Raw genomic sequence first — 19,023 nt, 5'->3', positions numbered from 1 at the left:
GGCAGCTTAATACAGACAAAAGGGTACTTAACCATCCAGGGTACCCACATCGCTGCAGCAAGGGAGAGGAGTTGTGCAGAGCAGGCGAATGCAGCAGTCCCGGCAGATGCATGACTCTTCCAGGCCTCCCCTGCTGTCTCTGCTGACTATCGTTGCCGGAGGGGGAGGTTATCGCTGGAAGCTCCACCCCCTCCAATCTCCACTCTCCCGTTGCACTGAGTAGTTCCCCGTGTGAGGGGAAAACTCTGGTTAAGCTGATGGTTAGGACTAGACTATACAGCGCAGATGGACCTGTGACGTCACACCCACGTGACCCGGCCTGAAAGGAGGAGGGGCGGGGATGCTAACGGGAGACCAAAAGTGCCCTGCGCTTGCCACGCTTCGGGCACGGTGGCTCGCCACAATATTTATTCCCCCCTATGCCCTAGTGGATGGTAACGCAGGAGCGGTCCAGCCTCCTGCAGCGATCACGTGGTGGATACGTCACAGAGGTCCTTTCTCCAGCTAGGAAATAGCAGCAACCTTAAGCTGATCCGGGGAGTCTGTGGCATGTGCACTCCTCCTGCATATGTGTGAGGGGAGCCGCTGCCAACAGAAGCCCGGCAACGTGTAATGCGTAGAGGAGGCCGGCAGCTATAGGCTCCGCCCCCCTATACCCTGGCTGTACTGACAAGTGGTACTCCCCTGCCTGGGGAAAGCACTTGTACCACTCAAACTGAGCTGCCTGTGAGGTGCTCGCTTCCGTAATGGGGCCGCCCTCATCAGACCCGGCAAGATGGCGCCAACATCTGGGACAGCACTGCCGCCCTGCGCCCTCTAAAAGAGTGCGAGTGAACACTGTCCCCGAGACCGGAGTGCTCCACAGCTGCCGCAGCCGGTCGCACTCACTGTGCAAGCAGCGCACAGTACCTCAATTAGAAAGACAACAAAAAAAATATTACAAAATAAAATGATAAGCTACTTACAAGAGCTGCGTAGCAGCCCATCCAAACGTGCCCTACTCCTCAGGCACTTAAAGACGACTGGAATTGTGGGATTGCAGGGGGGAGGAGTTAGGATTAAAGCTACAGTGTCATTAAGTGCCTGCTCCAGCCCCGACCGACAATCCCCATGGTCCAGTGTCCCCCAGCCTTGATGACAGAGAAATCATACTTTAAAGCTTTAATGTAAATCATATGCTTAAGCAACAAACATTTTAGAAATCACCTGCAATAAACTTTAATCACTGCAGAGACACTGTCGCACATACAAATTAGGTGATTGCTATTGTCATCAAAACACACGCCACATTTTTATTGGAGGGTTTTACAAATGGGGCATTTTCTAATGATTCTGGAGCCCCCAACTTTATGTTCTGCCACACTTTTAAATAACCTGGTCCTTGACTTCACTTCCAAAACTATGCGACACTGCACCAATTTATTAAAAAAAAATTTAAAAAAAGACTGGATTACTCCAAACATTAATAGGTTAAGTAACTTCTGACAAAAAAAAAAAACCTAATGTGTGTGTTTATGTGGTAGGTAATATAGGGGGTGTTTCAATTGTTTAGCTCCCGTCTATGCTGCATGGGAGCTATTCAATTGTTAGCGTGACGAGCACTACTTAATATAAAAGGAAGAAAAAAGAAAAACATAAAAATTTACCAGGGTACACTCCTTAATATTCAGTTCTTGATTATATATGCAAATCATACTTGCCTATTCTCCTGGAACAGTTTACAAACAAAGCAAAAAGGTGAACTGCTTTACCAAGCTCATTTTATGAATGTAGTTGTATATTTTATTATAGTATAATAACATAGTACATGCTCTGTGTACACTGGGAAGGACAATACAAAACAGTGAAATGTCTTTGTTTGAAAACAGGCAGAGGTAAGCAGATGCTCTTTCCTTTCTTCCTGCCCGAGAAAAATCCACGAGGCCAAAAGGTCGAAGCAATATGGACAAAGGAGAATAATCTTACCAGCTGATGTATGCTGTCAATGGCTCGGTTATACTTCTCGCACAGCCGTTGCATGCTCTCAAAACTGAAATGAAGGCAGAGGAGGAGTGAGGAATAAACATACAGAAAGGGGTGGGGAAAACCGAACAGACAAAGGAGGGGAGAATAAATAACAATGCTCAGTAACACAGTGAAGCGTGTACGCTAAGTCATAATATACTGGTGCTGGAAATAAAAGGACAAAAGAAGATTAAAAATTAAAGTGTGAAAAAAAAAAAAAGAGGAAACAAAATAAAAAACGCAACAAACTACATGCAGGTGAAAGGCAATCAAATGTATGACTGAATTCTAAAAACACAGGTAAACATATGTATACTCCATAGATAAAACATATAGAGGGTGATTCAATTAACTATAAAGTTATATTGGATTATTACAGAAGAAACATTTTTCTCCCACTTCTATGGGACTCAAGCAAAAATAAGCAACGTTTTCTTGCCACAATAATAGCCATTTTTGGCGGAAACTTTTCGCTGATTACGTCATTTTCGCCTGTTTTGATTTTACTCCATATTCAGTTTGGAAGACTTTTCGCCTAGGCCTTCAGACAGTTCCCCAAAGGTAAACTGCATCAAATTTTTTTTAAAAACACACTTACCCCAAAAAATGACTGAATTTGGGGGCGTAAAAAAAAAAAATATATGTTGGGGTACAAAGTTAAAAACTAGCAAACTTGACTCTAGGGGGGGTCCCCAAGTATGCCCCAAGTGTTTTTTTTTTTTAATTGCAGGTGCTTGCGGCAGGTGGATGTTTCACGATTTTTTTCAACTTTACTTTAGCAACTTTTAAATATGCTGGCCCCCATTTTCAAGTACCCCAAATTTGCTGGGATAAGTTATTTTCAACAAAAAACACCCCTTCTAAATACTATTCTACACCACCGTAGGGAACCCCCATGTTAGGGTATCATTTGGGGGGTGTCAGGCTGATTTCCCCAAATCTGACAGTACTTTCCGCCTATTCAAGTTTCACCGGTCCCGTTTTCGGCTACTTTCAAATTGAATACGGCGATACGCGGGCAATACTTTTTCGCCTGCAAAACAGGCGAAGTAGGGGGAAAGTCCGGGGAGGCGAAAAATTATCGCGGGTCCGCTGTAAATGAATACGGGCCAAAGTATTAGTGCGAGAAGTTCCTACAGAACTTCACGGCTAACAGAATCTGCCCCAGAATGTGGGGTGTAGGGATGAGGGTTCCAATTAGTCACAGCAATAGCAGTTCAGAGTATAAAATAAATAGGATTTTACCATTTTGTATCATAGTCAATAAGTACATAATTTTCCATGGCCAGTTTCAGATCCGGAATTTCCTCACAAACCCACCTGGAAAAGTAAAGCAAAAAACAAATAAGATGACAGACTGAAATATAATTTGTAAATAAACTAATGGCAGCAAAAATTGACGACCAATGATTGGCACATATGCATTTTGTAGGCGCTTATTAACAAAAAGAATCTCTGCAGTAGAAATAACCACATGCTTATGTATTTAGCAAACTCATTTTAGATTATTATCAGTTACTTATATTGTGCAGCACATTCCGTTGCATTTTACCATTGAAACAAATAGTAATAAAACAAGATTGGGAACAATAGACAGAGGTAAAAGGCCCCTTCTCGAAAGTTTACAATGTATAGGGAAATAGGCATTTATACACAAGGATCCAGCCAGATTGCAGAGGTTCTAGGTGGGTTGTATGACCCAGTCATACAGAGGTTGTGAAAGTGAAGAAAAAATATGTAGGAGTTGTGTGTGGACTGTGTAGAGGGGATGTAATTGGATAGGACAGCTTATGCAGGTTATGAGGGTGGTTCTGGCAAGCTTGTCTGAAGAGGTGATTTTTCAGGGAACGCTTGAAGGTTTGGAGACTAGAGGAAAATCTTATTGTGCATTGGAAGACATTCTACAGAGTGGATGCAGCCCAAAAAGGTTGTGCAAGTGTGAATGGAAGTAAGTAATGACTGTGTATGCGACACTTAAATCTTGTGCAGAGCGGAAAGGTCGGGAGATATTTTGAGATAAGTGAAGAGATTTATGTTGATGTAGTTTGGTTAATAGCCTTGTTTGTAAGTAAAAGTATTGTATGTTGAATACGATAGAAGAAAGGTAACCAATAGAGGGACTGAGAGCGGTGCAGCGGGTGTGGTATAAGAGATAGACAACGTCTGGATAGACTCCAGATGTTAGACAGTCAATAGTTAGATAGGGATTGACACAGACAAAAGTCAGACACACTAAAGTTAGACACGTAAAAAGTTCGACAGGGTCAAAAGCTAGGACATGAAAATGATTGACACAAAAATGGACAATTTTTTTTTCTTCCTCCAGTTTTTTTTAGCCCTAATCTTCACCCTAACCCTCCCCTCAGTGCCTAACCCTAACCGTGGGGGTAAGTGCCTATCCCCAAGAAAAAAAAAAAAGGGTCAACCATTTTCATGTCGAACTTTTGACCCTGTCGACTTTTTGTACCTGTCAAATTTCTTACATGTCTAACTTTAGTATGTCTGACGTTTTTCCGTGTCGAACTTTTATCTTCGTCTAACTATTGACCGTCTAACGTCTGGTGTCTATCTACAGTCGGTGTCGCGAACGCGATGCAGCAGAAGATGAATGTTTAGCAAGGAAGAAAAGCCTCACAGCTGCATTATAAATGGATTGTACTGGTGAGTGTTTTGGGGAAGACCAGCAAGGAGACTATTGCAATAATCAATGCAGGATATAATTAGTGCATGAAAGAGTTTTTGCAGTGTCTTGTATAAGATATGGTTGTATTCTGGATAGGTTTTTCAGATGTAGGTAACATGACTTGGAGACCTATTGAAAGTGGGGTAAAAATGACTGCTCAGAGTCAAGAATTACACCTAGGCAGCGAGCTTGCGGGGTGGGTTTAGTGATAGAGATATCAGGTTGGTAACTACTATTTTCCGGTGGAAATAATTCTGTTTTGGAAATGTTATGTTTGAGGTGGCGAGATGACATCCAAGATGAAATGGCAGAGAGACATTCAGTAATGCAGACCAATACAGATGGTGACTAATCTGGGGAGGATCTGTAGATTTGAGCCTCATCCGCACACAGATGATACTGAAATCTGAAGGAGCTGATAAATTTGCCAAGTGATTGAGAAAAGCAGAGGACTTAAGACAGCCTTGCGGTACTCCAATTGATAGAGGAGGTGGATTCAGCGAAAGTTTAGATACTTCATCTTTATTTGTGGATCAAATGAAGTTAAAAGGAGCCAGAGTGTTCAGGGAAGCAATTCAGCAGGTTGCTGACTGAGGAAGTGCATACAATTTAATAAAAATAGCCAATTTAGAACATATACAATTAACAAAAACCATCTATAAATCAAGACCATCACTCAACTGCATTTAAAAAGGTAATGGATACCAAAAGGTATAGAAATATGGGGGAGGATATGGGGGCACAAGAGGACACCCCCCAAAACATTTCAAAGGCTCCAGGGAGCCTGGTGCAGTTGGCAGCACGGGACTGGGGCTCTGACAGCTGCTCCTCCTGCTCCTTTGTGCGTTCTGCAGCATCCATGTTCCAACGCCTGGGGAAGCCCCGAGCTCCCACACACTCAGAGCGGGAACAGAGCAGCAGCCTAGGCCCAATCAGAGGACAGCGTCAGCAATAATGACGGCTGGCTGCGCCAAAACAGATTGAGTGTCATTGTAGGCTGCTGTAACTGGAGGTGGCTTTGCGGGTGGATGTGGGACTGCATCACTACACTGACACAGCACAAAAGGTAAGTGTGGGGAGGAAGGGGGCATCGGAACAATTTTACTGCCCCCGCGACAAAACAAAATCGCTCCGGCACCCCTGATGGATACATAATTTTTTTTTAAATAAAGTCAATGGATTTTCACAAGGATAAAAATATATGAAAGATGTACACCATAAATACTACACTATGTGTTGATTATTATCAGCATTAAATATCTACTTTACAGTAGAAATACAGAACAAAATTATTAAAGTGAAAAATCAGTTGCAAATGGCGCACTGAAATGAATTAAAGAAAGCAGACTAAATGAATTGTTTATGTCTATAAAATCTGTTCATGTGAAAATGAACCTGGTACTGGTAGTTATTCTAATGATAGATGTGTTAAGCGGCCCATACACTGTGCGATTTGCATACAATGTGATACCGTATGCAATCGCCCTTGAAATCTCTCCGGCAGCTGAAGTGAACGGTGTTCAGCAAAAGCTGCACAATTTTCACCAATCGTACACAATCTAATGATTTGCATAATCATTAGATCGTGTACGATCTGACACAGATGCACACACGGACCAGAAGATCCGTGTTACTTGCATCTGTGTCAATGACACACAGCACGTACCGGTCCATGAGACCAGTCTGTTCTGTTGCAGTGAACAGAAAAAAAAAACCTGTTTGAAAGAAAAAAAAATAGGTGTGCATACATTCAGGGGACAAACGACGTAGGGGTACCCTGTACTTAAGCACAACCAGCACCGGGCTAGCCAGAACCAGCCCTGGTTGCCAAAACACGGGGAACAAACAACGTATTCTGCGCAACCAGCACTGGGCTCTAATCCGGTCCTGGTTCTGGAAATAGTGGAAAATAATTAGTAGTGTTCCCCTGTATTTACCAGGTCCGGACTTTTTCTAGCGGGGGGCTGAAGCCACAGCCAGGGTAGCCCTTTCACCGCCCAGTCACAGCATCAGCCCAGGCCGGGGGGTCCCTGGAAAGCTGGGGACCCCCCCCTCCAGGGCACACCAGGCCGATAGCCCGGGGCTACCACCAGCACCCCCTGGGCGGTGGGTGCCAGGTTGATTAGGTGGTGTAATGTAAATAAAGTATAGCAAACATTGTCTTTTGAAGTAGAACTGCAGGTCCCACCAAGCCTCCCCCGCATTATGGTACTTGGAGAACCACAAGTACCAGCATGCGGGGCATTAAGGGCCCGCTGGTACCTGTAAAGAAATGTTTAAAAAAAACACAATACTCACACACCGTGAAAATAAAGTTTTATTACATACATACTCACCTACATTATCTGGAGTGGTCCCCTTGTACCAATGGTCTTGGTAAAACAAGAAAACAAAATTACACGATCCACGCACTAGGTAACAACCAGGATGGTTGTTACCTCCCGAATGAAACGCTCAGATGTGGCTCTAGCCTTTGTAGAGCCATATCTGAGAGTTTTCTGGCTGAGAGAGGTTAGCCCTGGTCTCTCAGACAATGAATGGCACCCGTACGTGCTCTGTGTCATTGACACAGATGCAAGTAGCACGGATCTCCTGAAATACACAGCAGCACAGACGGGTCTCACTGACCCATCCGTGCTTTGTCAATCACACAGATGCATGTAGCACGGATCTCCCTGGTCCGTGCTAGATGCATCTCTATCGCGTAAGATGTGACAAATCGCATACGATGTGCGTCACAACGTAGACTATAGATAGTAATCTTACGGTTTTCCCGTAAGATCTACAATCCAACTAGACGACTGCGGTGACGCGCATCGGCATCGTAATGGTGCAGAAAACACATGATGTGCACGGTTAATCGTTACGATCGATATAAATCATCCACATCGTAAATAAAAAAGTAAATTTGCACCGTGTATGGCCGACTTTAGTCAGAGTTCATCCTAATCTAGCTTGGTTTCAGGGAATTTACCATATTTGCATATCAATGACAGCATTTACTTCCAGAATGTCAACCATTACATTGAAAATAACTAATACTGTAGACTTACTAGACATTGAACATGACCAAAACATTTTTCACCGTTATGCAGGCCAGGCACTGTGCAATTTTTTGCACGATATAGTCGATTCAGATCAATTGTATCGAATAATTCGTGTTTATACTGTGTGGTATTTGTACGATTACGATGCGCGTCCCCCTGGCACACCATTGTTTATACCACTGTGCCACCAATGTTTATCCCCCTGGCACACCATTGTTTAGATAGAACAGTCCCTCATTGGTCGAGATTAATGTACTCTGTTAAACTTTTTTTTTCAAATTAAAAACTGTGAAACATTAAAACTTGCAAACATTCCAACATTTAACATATATATTAAAGCAGTTTATGTTTTGTAATTCCACAGATATGATAAGCGCTAGGGAGCAGCAATATATTACAGGTTTTCTGGAATCGTATTGCTCCGATGAATGTCTATGGCGAGTGAAAAGTAAAGGCTATAGCAATAAATAAAAAAAAGAAGCAGCCATTGATGACATGGTGAATTTTAGCCTCAAATACCACGATGAGGAATGTCCCAAGTGGGTAAAGAATCGCATTCAAAACCTGTGGACGGTTTAGGTTAAGGAACAAGAATCACAGGCATCTTTTGCGGGTGCAGATGCTCTTTACACAAGTACTCTGTGGTATTCTGACCTTCTGAAGTTCATTAATGAACAAGAGCAGCGTACATCATCAACTACCCTCTTAGTAGACAGTGTCCGCTAGGAGCAGTGTGTGGAGAACCCCGGGAGAGAGCCACGGTCCTCTTTGGATGTTGTAAGTACATACATTGGTAATGGTTCATAAATCCACATTCTTTTGAAGGTCTTTAGCGAATACGGTCCTCCTGCCATGATACTGTCCCCAATCCATCAAAGTAGTCCAGGTATTGCTCCCTGACCTGTTTAGCCCACGCACTCGCTGTTGTCTCCCTTACTGTGGGTGTGGCAACAGAGGTTATTTCTACACCCGCGTGTGGTTGCTCCTGGTCGGCGATGGTCATCCCTATTGTCCGCTGTTGAATCAAACTTTTTACCTTAAGAAATTGTGCAGAACACAATAGGCCAAGACGACAAAATCTATTATGTCCGCACAAAGGTTAATAGCCGTTTGGAATATGTGGAACCGGCTACTCATAATCCCAAATGCATTTTCAACTATTCGCCGTGCCCTCGATAGGCGATAATTGAAAACGCGTTTCTCTTTTGTCAGTCCCCTCTGTCAATACAACTTCAATAAATGTACATGTAGAGCAAATGTCTAGTCTGCCACTACATAGATCAAGCCGTACTTCAAAACCGCTGTTGGCAAATTCAGATAGTTTGTGAAGAGTGTCATAAAATTCAGTTAGCTTAAAGGATCCGCCATCAGAAGCATGGCCATTTTTTCCCATATCGACAAAAATAAATTCATAATTGGCATTTACCACCATCAGCACTATAGTGTGAAACCCATATTTCCATTACCCTGCTGTGGGTAGGCGGGGTAATGGAAATATGTTTACCATCAATGGCTGCTTCGCAATTGGAGAAATTCCACCGGCGATCAAATTCCTCAGCAAATGTCTGCCAGTCCTCCACCGTTGTTGGAAACTAGAATAAAGGGAAAAAAAGATTTACACTTTACAGTATATAAACATTAATATTTTCTCGCTCTCTTTCTACAGTCTTACGCCTGACTTGGAGCGGACTATTAGCCCGCAATTAACTCAGCAAATTGAAAGCGGAGCTGAAGTTTGAGAGTCACCAAGAACAAGTAGAAGACAGCCACGCAGAAGCCAGCCAACCCGATCCACTGTTGCTGCACCTTGCAAAACCACCTGACCAGTTTGCCAACTTTGGAACCCATGTTGCTAGCTGTATAAGGGTTATGGATGAGGAACAGCAACTCCATGCCAAACGTATAATTTACGATGTGATTGTGCGTGGCAAATAAAAAAAAATTTGGCAGCACAACGAGGTTGACCAGTGAGCCTCTGCCCCCATCAACGGCCCATACATCCCATGAGTATACCGCATCCCATTCCTACCCACCACCAAGCTACCAGGCCACTGCGGTCAATCCCATCCCACCCCACTTACCTTACTCCCGAAACCATCAACCCCTCCACATCCTCCTCTTCTCAGGTTATGTACAGAGCCATGTCGGTGGAGGATGATGAGACGCCTCAATTTGTAAATTTTTTTAATTATATTAAAATTACAGTATCAACAAGTTCCCTCTCCCAATAGATACTGCATAGTATACGGTGCGGATGATGCAGATTGGACAGGGTCACTAAACACATGGCGCAAGGACAGATTGGGGAATGCTGGGGCCTCAATCTGCACTTGCTCCATGTGCTTCTTGGCCTGTTCAGTCAGTCATCTGATACACCGTATACCATGCAACTGGCTATTGGGCGACAAAAAACTGGTTGATATACTAGTTCTTTTAATACCATGTTGGTTATGGTAAAAAATAAAAAGCAGCCATGTTGGTATTGCTTAGAAGTTTAAACATTTTCCTTGTTATTTACAGCCATGTTGGTAGTTTCATTTAGCGAATGTGAAAAAAAAAAAAAATTTAGTGTTTTTACTCACCTTGAAATAGTCCCACTTCAGGACATGCACTATAGCTTTGCAGGTGTCCGGAATGATGAGTCCTAAAGCCTGGGCGGAAATGAGGGTCCCAAACTTCAGGTCTTCAAACGACCTCCCTGTAGCCAGGTACCTAACCATTGCAATGAGCATCTCTGCAGCCGGGATGGCCCTCCTCATACTGGTGTCCCGACTCTGGATATAGGGGGCTAAGATGCAACAAATCCTGGAAGGTGTAGTAACCCATACGCAGGTAGTTGCGATAATCTTCTGGGCTGTACTCCCTAATCTATATCAGCAGGGGCATATGCGAGCGAGTGTCCCTCCTCGTCAGCCATGACCTCATCCTTCTTCTCCTCTCCTCAGTTCCTTCACCTTTCAGCTTCAAATAGCCATAGTCACGGAGCAGAGTATGCACAGACAAAAGGGGGGCTGCCTTTTATACCCCCTAGATAATCCCTCCCCTATTGAGATTCCAGCAGATTCATCGTGAGGTTGTTTCCTGCAAACGATCCATCCTTAACGATTAGCAATCAGAAACGACGCATTTGTATCGTATGTACAACCTTACACCATGACAAATCGTATAGAGAATTTCAAGGGAAATCAAACACATCTGAACGTTGGGATATCGCACATGTATGGCCTGCTTTACTCTAGAATTTGTAGAATTTACAATCTTTGAGAAAAAAGGTTCTAAAGTGCTTTAATAAAACCCCCTAACTTCATCCAGTAATGCAGCTGTGCTATCAATTGGGTTGGGCCTCATGTAACATCCACCAATACACAAAATGCATTTTCAAAGCAGACCTGCTCGGGCTTGTGATCGTGCTGTCGTTTTAGCTTGAAAAGCAACTCATTCGAAACTTAGGATTTGGTTTATAGAGAGAAATACTTCAAATTCCTTCATGCAAATAACGTGGCAAAAAACTTTTGGTATATACCAACATCAAATTACTTAACATTTGATTTTTATAGCACTAACATATATACTATGAACTAAGGGCCTTATTCAGAAGCGATCGCAAATGCAACACAGATCGAGCGATTGTTTGCCATTGCGCATAAGCTGCACTGCGATCACGCACGCACAAAGGAATCCATCGCAGAGTGAGTGACAGGCCATGAACATTTGGGGGTGGTAACGGGGGAGTGGTCGGAGAAAAGCATGTGTGCCTGTATGTTTGAATGCATGAGCGTGCATAAATTACCTACTGCATAGCATACACAGCTTGAGTACTGATTGCGTGCGAGGAGACTTGCAGTTTCTACGGCTGTAGCAAAAGGAGGGGGATTTAACCCCCTATTGTACCTCAGCACACTGAATAATACCTGCAACAATATATGAAAACTATATGGTCATAGAAATTCAGAGATATTAGTTGCATGCATTTGCAAATACATGGGAGGCTGGTGACTCCCAGGTAAGCTGGCTCTCAATTTGGATGCATTTATGTATGTGCCTTTATCATGAGGCCTTATAATTGGTAAATTTAACATTTGGGGTGAGCGTTTGGGCGTAGGGCCCCCGGGACTGGTCTGGCTGGGCCTCCTCGGGGCATCACCACTTAATACACATAGTTGCTTTTCACATCACCTTTTGTTTGTTTATTATTCATGTATTTTTTCACATATATTTTAACCTCTCATTCCACACTTAATGATTACTCACACACAGCTATACTTTACACTGCACTGTCACTCTTTTTCCATTTTCGTGTGATGCCCTGGGCTGGACTTTTTTGGGGTGCACTGTGCCCCGGACGTGAACCCCTTAGTGTTAGGGACTGCTGGTAACAGAGAAGCCGTGACGTGGCCCAGCAGCCTCCCATGTATTTGCAATTGCATGCAACTAATATCTCTGAATTTCTATGACCATATAGTCTTCATATATTGTTGCAGGAATTATTCAGTGTGCTGAGGTACAATAGGGGGTTAAATCCCCCTCCTTTTGCTACTCAGTATGACCCCTCCCTTTCATGCACCTGATTAGTACTGCTAGATTGATTGAGCAGCTGCCATTTTTGTTAGTTTCTACGGCTGGTCAGACCCACTGTAAATGTGCGTGACAGGCTATTGCAAGTCTATGGTACCGATGTTTACGCAAAAGTGCGAGGTTGGACGGATGTGAGAAAGCAGCAGTGGGAGTCTATGCTGGCTGAGCTGTGGCAAGCATAAGCATATTGTCGCAGCTGCATTGCGTGCGATTTCGCAGCTGCGATCCGTACTGAATCAGGCCCTTAGAACTTTAGCCCTCCCTGTTGAGGGACATTTCCTTAAAAGGCCTGGAGTGCAAGTTTAAACTTATTGTTGAATGTACTGTGAAAGTTTGCCTCACCCAGCTATGACATATTGGAATTTGTGGTAGGTTGGAGGAGTAAGTGTAGGCTATTATACAAATCAGTGGTACCTACAATAAAAGGCATATATTGTAGGAGAAAGGAGATTTAATAAATGGTCAGATGGCTGGGAGAAAATGGACCATTCCTGACTGAAGTTTTACTGTTCAAATGTGGTTTAGAATCAGTTGGTGGTAAATAGTATTTTAGCTGCATGGCGCAAACTGAATCTTACCAACGCTCATTAGCAGTTATTCCCTCCTGTAAGCAACCATGGCAACCTATGCCTGTTGGCCATTTTGGATGTTTTTTGTTAATTTTTACAAAAAGTAATCTGCTTTGAAATTGTATACAGGTACAGAGATCTATTCGCAGGAGAGTACATACTACACTATATATTTTTTATATTTGGCGTTACATCATTTGGGGGATATCAATGATACCTAGAACTTTGTTTTATGATGTGTATATTTAATACTCCATTCTAGTCTGCAGATTTATATATTTAATATAAAATTACATTTGTTTATGTTTGATGCACGTGTAATTATTCTAGAATCATGTACACTGAACAGGCACAACTTCAGAGGTGACCGCTATATTGTATGATCTCTTATATGTAATATGTTGCAAACACTAAGGCCAGGTACACATCAGTACAAAAGATGCGATGGTTGTTCCAAATTCCCTTCATCCCAGAACGCACAATATAGTATACACACGCAATGCAATCTTCCGAACAACGGCACAATATATCATGTTGGAGCATTGTAATCCAATTACTCTTATCATGTACACACTATGTAATCATCGTGTAGATCAGTGGGAGTTCAAGTGAGGTCTTCAGAGGAAAGATTGGACCAATATATCTTGTGGACTACCGGTTGAGCTTACACACTTCATGATGTGCACCACCTCATTCGTGACCTCATTCCATATAAAGTGCAGCACATCCGATGTGAAGATGTGATGAACAACGCAAGTGACCTTGTAAATGAGCGTACACGCAATGTGAAAAATATGTTCCAATTTGCATCAAAACAACATTTCTTCCAATATATCGCCTAAAGTGTACCCAGCATAGGGGGGTATTTATCAAAGCATGGCGGTAGAGGGAGAGAGAAAAGAGCACTAACCAAAACGCTCCCGTCATTTTTCAAAACAGCCTGTAAAATGAGAGTTACAAGCGGCTTGGTTAGTGCTTTATCTCGCTCAATGCTTTGATAAAAACCCCTAAAGGGGGGAATTCAATTAGCCACGATAAGCTGCTTTTCCGAGAAAAAAAAGCTTATAGTGCAAATAATAAGAGTTATGGTAGACTTACCTTTGTGAACTCTCGAGGTTTATAGGGTCCACAGGGATACAATGGGCTATGTAGTTGGAGTAATCCATTGCACCAAATAGCTACAACTTTCAAGCTCCCAGCATGCACAGGATCTCCTCCCTATATACCCCGCCCCAGCCACAGGCATTCAGTTTGTAAACAAGACTAACAGCAAGAGACGGAAAGTGGTGAAGTAAAATGTACACAAGAAACACAAATCGAAGAGGGTATCAGTGACAAAAAAAGAAAGGGACAGATCCCAACTGAGGCCAGGCGCGTCAGGGTGGGTGCCCTGTGGATCCTATGAACCTCAAAGAAAAAAAAAGTTAACAAAAAAGTAAGGCTACCATAACTCTTATTTTCTTCTTCTGGTTTCATAGGGTCCACAGGGACACCATGGCGGTGTCCTAAAGCAGTTCCTTTATGGGTGGGGACGCTTCTGAGCAGGGAGGAGAATCCACCACCCAAAGGAAGCATCCTGGTAGGCAAAAGTATCAAATACATAGAATTTGATAAAAGTGTGGACCATAGACCAAGTCGCCGCCTTGCACAACTGTTCTGCTGAGGCACAATGTTTAAACACCTACGATGGTCCCATAGACTGAGTAGAATGTGCTGTCACAGTGTTCGGAACAGAGAGATCAGCCTGAGTATACACATGAGAAATAGTCATATGCAGCCACTGAGCCAGACTCTGCTTGTTAGCTGGCCAGCCTCGCTTATGAAAGCTAAATAAAAAATCTGATTTCCTGATGGAGTTAGTACTATCCACGTATATACGAAGAGCTTGAACCACATCCAGTGAAGGCCAGTAGACTGAAAGCCTGGGACTACAATTTCTTAATTCACATGAAAATAGGATACCACTTTTGGAAGATAATCGGAGGACAGCTCTATATTGCTCTATATTGGTGAAAAATCAAAAATGGAGAGCGACATGAAAGTGCTGCCAAATCAGAAACTCTGCGAGCTGAGGAGATAGAGTACAATAAGCATATTCGCTGACAACCATTTGAGGTTGAGGTCCAGTGTGTCCGAGGGTTCAAAGGGGGGAGCCTGCAGCGCCCTGAGAACCAAGGATAAATCCCACGGTTTATAAATGAATAGACAAGAAAAAATACACAGTGAAATCCTTCAGATAATGCACTTGTAGCTAATTAAATTGATATTCCTAAAAGAGCTCAGGGTAAACCAGAATAGACAGGATGATCAAGTTTGTCCTATCGACCTGGAAGAATACTCAAATTTAGCATATATGGAAAAACTGTTCCAAGGAGTTATATTGGTAAAAATGACAAAATGTTGTCTTCTCTTAGAAAAATAAAACAAAGTATCCAAAATTAGTCAAAACTAGCCTTGGCTAGTATTCCAATTTGTTTGGGTATAGATGGCAATGTATATAATGTTACAGCGGTCTCTGGACTTTTGTCCACCTTGAAAATATAGAAGTATACTCACAGATGGAAACTAGGTGAGTGTCCAAAAGTTCTATTAATCCAAGGCTGCCAGGAATAAAGTGTGGATAAGTCAGCTGCTTGCGGGAACCGATCCAAATAACTCACACTGTAAGCTGATCTCACTGGGGAGCTGCAAATTCGCAACCAGTGTTAGGAGCCGGTCAGCGTGCTGTAATGGTAGCTGCCTGTGCAAGTAAGAGCCGGGACCGGCAATGCCGCTGACGGCAGAAGTAGATGCCAGCTAATCGTCCCGCTGTGTGTAGACACCTCACTCTCAGTTAACCAGCACGGCATCCACATATGTATTTGAGCCGGGCTGAGTAAATAGGCAGCATCCACAGATGTATCCACGCTGGCAGGCTCCCGGATATAGATATTCAATCCAATATGCAGGCAAAGTAGTCAGAGCAAGTGTAGCACAGAGCAGCAGGATAACACCTGTGCCTTCAACGAGTTTCTCCGTATGACTACGGCTTTTTCAAGAAGCTGGTGCATCCAGATAATTGGTGGGACCTGGTGTTAAGGATAATTGTGATTCCTATTCCACGCTCAAAGAAAGTACTTTTGGATTTTTCAAATCAGTAAGAGGAAGTCAGATAGTGACAGCTAAATTCATGTTTAAAAGTTTTTAAGACATGTCCATCAAAAGCGGATCTATTCTACCATAAGTGCTTATCTGATTTGCAATATAACTTAATACATAGTGTGTATATAAAGGTTATTTTAAATACAAATATTACAGAAATATACTAATATTGAATTAAATGAAACCAAAAAAGAATTTAAAAAATAAAAATGTATATAAAAATAATAATAAATAGTAAATGGTAAGAAATACAAATTATATACAATACTAATAAATATATATATATATATATATATATATATACATATACACACAACCATATAATCAAATATGAAAAATATATTAAATGTAAAAACAAAAACATAATAAAAAAAAAAAAATATATATATATATATATATATATATATATTATATATATATATACATATATACACACACACACACATATATACATACACAGTATATACAGTCGGGTGCATAAATATTGGGACATTGACAGATTTTTCATATTTTGGCCTCTATTCACCACCACAATGGCTTTGAAATGAAACAAACAAGATGTGATTTAACTGCAGACTTTCAGATTTAATTTGAGGGTAATTACATCCAAATCAGGTGAACGGTGTAGGAATTACAACGGTTTCTATATGTGCCTCCCACTTTTTAAGGAGCCAAAAGTAATGGGACAAACTAAACAATCCTAAATCTAACTTTCACTTTTTAATACTTTGTTGCAAATCCTTTGCAGGCAATTACAGCCTGAAGTCTGAACGCATAGACATCACCAGACGCTGGGTTTCATCCCTGGTGATGCTCTGCCAGGCCTCTACTGCAAATGTCTTCAGTTCCTGCTTGTTCTTGGGGCATTTTCCCTTCAGTTTTGTCTTCATCAAGTGAAATGCATGCTCAATCGGATTCAGGTCAGGGGATTGACTTGGCCATTGCATAACATTCCACTTTTTAGCCTAAAAAAACTCTTTGGTTGCTTTTGCATTATGCTTCGGGTCATTGTCCATCTGCACTGTGAAGCGCCGTCCAATGAGTTCTGAAGCATTTGACTGAATATGAGCATATAATATTGCCCAAAACACTTCAGAATTCATTCTGCTGCTTTTGTCAGCAGTCACATCATCAATAAATACAAGGGAACCAGTTCCATTGACAGCCATACATGCCTACGCCATGACACTACCACCACCATGCTTCACTGATGAGGTGGTATGTTTTGGATCATGAGCAGTTCCTTTCCTTCTCCATACTATTCTCTTCCCATCACTCTGGTACAAGTTGATCTTTGTCTCATCTGTCCATAGGATGTTGTTCCAGAACTGTAATGGCTTTTTTAGATGTTGTTTGGCAAACTCTAATCTGGTCTTCCTGTTTTTGTGGCTCACCATTGGTTTACATCTTGTGGTGAACCCTCTATATTCACTCTTGTGACGTCTTCTCTTGATTGTTGACTTTGACATATACACACTTACCTCCTGGAGAGTGTTCTTGATTTGGCCAACTGTTGTGAAGGGGTTTTTCTTCACCAGGGAAATAATTCTTCTGTCATCCACCACAGTTGTTTTCCGTGGTCTTTCGGGTCTATTGGTGTTGCTGAGCTCTCCGATGCATTCTTTCTTTTTAAGAATGTTCCAAACAGTTGATTTGGCCACACCTATTGTTTTTGCTATCTCTCTGATGGGTTTGTTTTGATTTTTCAGCCTAATGATGGCTTGCTTCACTGATCGTGACAGCTCTTTGGATCTCATATTGAGAGTCGACAGCAACTGATTCCAAATGCAAATGTCACACCTAGAATCAACTCCAGACCTTTTACCTGCTTAATTGATAATGAAATAACGAGGGAATAGCCCACACCTGTCCATGAAATAGCTTTTGAGTTCATAGTCCCATTACTTTTGGCCCCTTAAAAAGTGGGAGGCACATATAAAAACCATTGCAATTCCTACACCGTTCACCTGATTTGGATGTAATTACCCTAAAATTAAATCTGAAAGTCTGCAGTTAAAGCACATCTTGTTTGTTAAATTTCAGACCCATTGTGGTGGTGAATAGAGGCCAAAATATGAAAATTCTGTCAATATCCCAATATTTATGCACCTGACTATGTGTATACAAATATACATAGATGTAAAAAATATATATACACAAATATAAATGGAAATATGTGAAACATACGCACACTATAACATTCTTACTCTCAATTGTAACACTTCTATCAATTCAAATACAGAAAATCTAAAATGCAGATTCACTGTTTATCGCTTGCTTTAAATAGATGGGGTGGAGACAGAAGGTTATTTTCTATGGGGTGAGTAATTCCAAAAGACGTTAATTAAACGTATTTCCCATTTGAGTAAAAAACATAATAATAATAATAATAATAATAATAATAATAATAATAATTAAATAATGATTAATAAAAACTTAAAGATATAAAAGATAGTATATAGAAAGTATATAAAAAGAGAAACAGAAACTTATCCTAAAGATAAAATGGCTGCAGTCTTAGTGGCAGTGATGTTCATGCATATATTAACAAACATATATAGTCATACATGTACAAATGTATATACATACTGTACATATACCCATATAAACATATCCAAATATGTAGGAGAGGCAAATACACACATGTATATGTAAACCCACACACGTTCCCACCATATGTACACAAAAGTGTATACAGGATCACATCAAATAAATTCCAGATCAATAGTTTCATTAAGACCCTGGAGTTTAAGGGTTTGTAGCTTCAGGATCCAAGCTGCCTCTTGTCTGCACAGGGCATTAAACCGATCTACATGTCGTTTCAATCTGTTCTACTGCAACCACTTTTAGATCTTTAGGATCCTTATTATGACACTCCAAAAAGTGGCGAGACACTATGATTAGTAACTCCTTTTAATAAATTTCTACTATGTTCTAAAAACCTAACTTTTAGGGGGCGCGTGGCTTTCCCTATATAGTGAAGTTTACAGGGACAGTATAAAAG

The 19,023-nt window shown here is 41.6% G+C and overlaps 1 protein-coding gene across 1 annotated transcript in view; it reads right to left on the bottom strand.

Moving 5' to 3' along the window:
- Nucleotides 1–19,023, bottom strand: part of DOT1L (DOT1 like histone lysine methyltransferase) — a 207,492-nt gene that overhangs the window by 129,838 nt on the left and 58,631 nt on the right. Inside the window, exons 3-4 of the mRNA XM_088459839.1 lie at nucleotides 3,250–3,324; nucleotides 1,966–2,029 (exon numbers count right to left, since the gene is read on the bottom strand). Of these exons, the coding sequence (XP_088315965.1) occupies nucleotides 1,966–2,029; nucleotides 3,250–3,324 (139 nt within the window). The remainder of the gene's footprint in view (nucleotides 1–1,965; nucleotides 2,030–3,249; nucleotides 3,325–19,023) is intronic.

This window comes from Taudactylus pleione, unplaced genomic scaffold (assembly GCF_031769625.1).
Source record: "Taudactylus pleione unplaced genomic scaffold, aTauple2 ptg000938l, whole genome shotgun sequence".
In the NCBI taxonomy this organism is placed as follows: Eukaryota; Metazoa; Chordata; class Amphibia; order Anura; family Myobatrachidae; genus Taudactylus; species Taudactylus pleione.
This window is presented reverse-complemented; position numbering and strand designations above follow the sequence as displayed.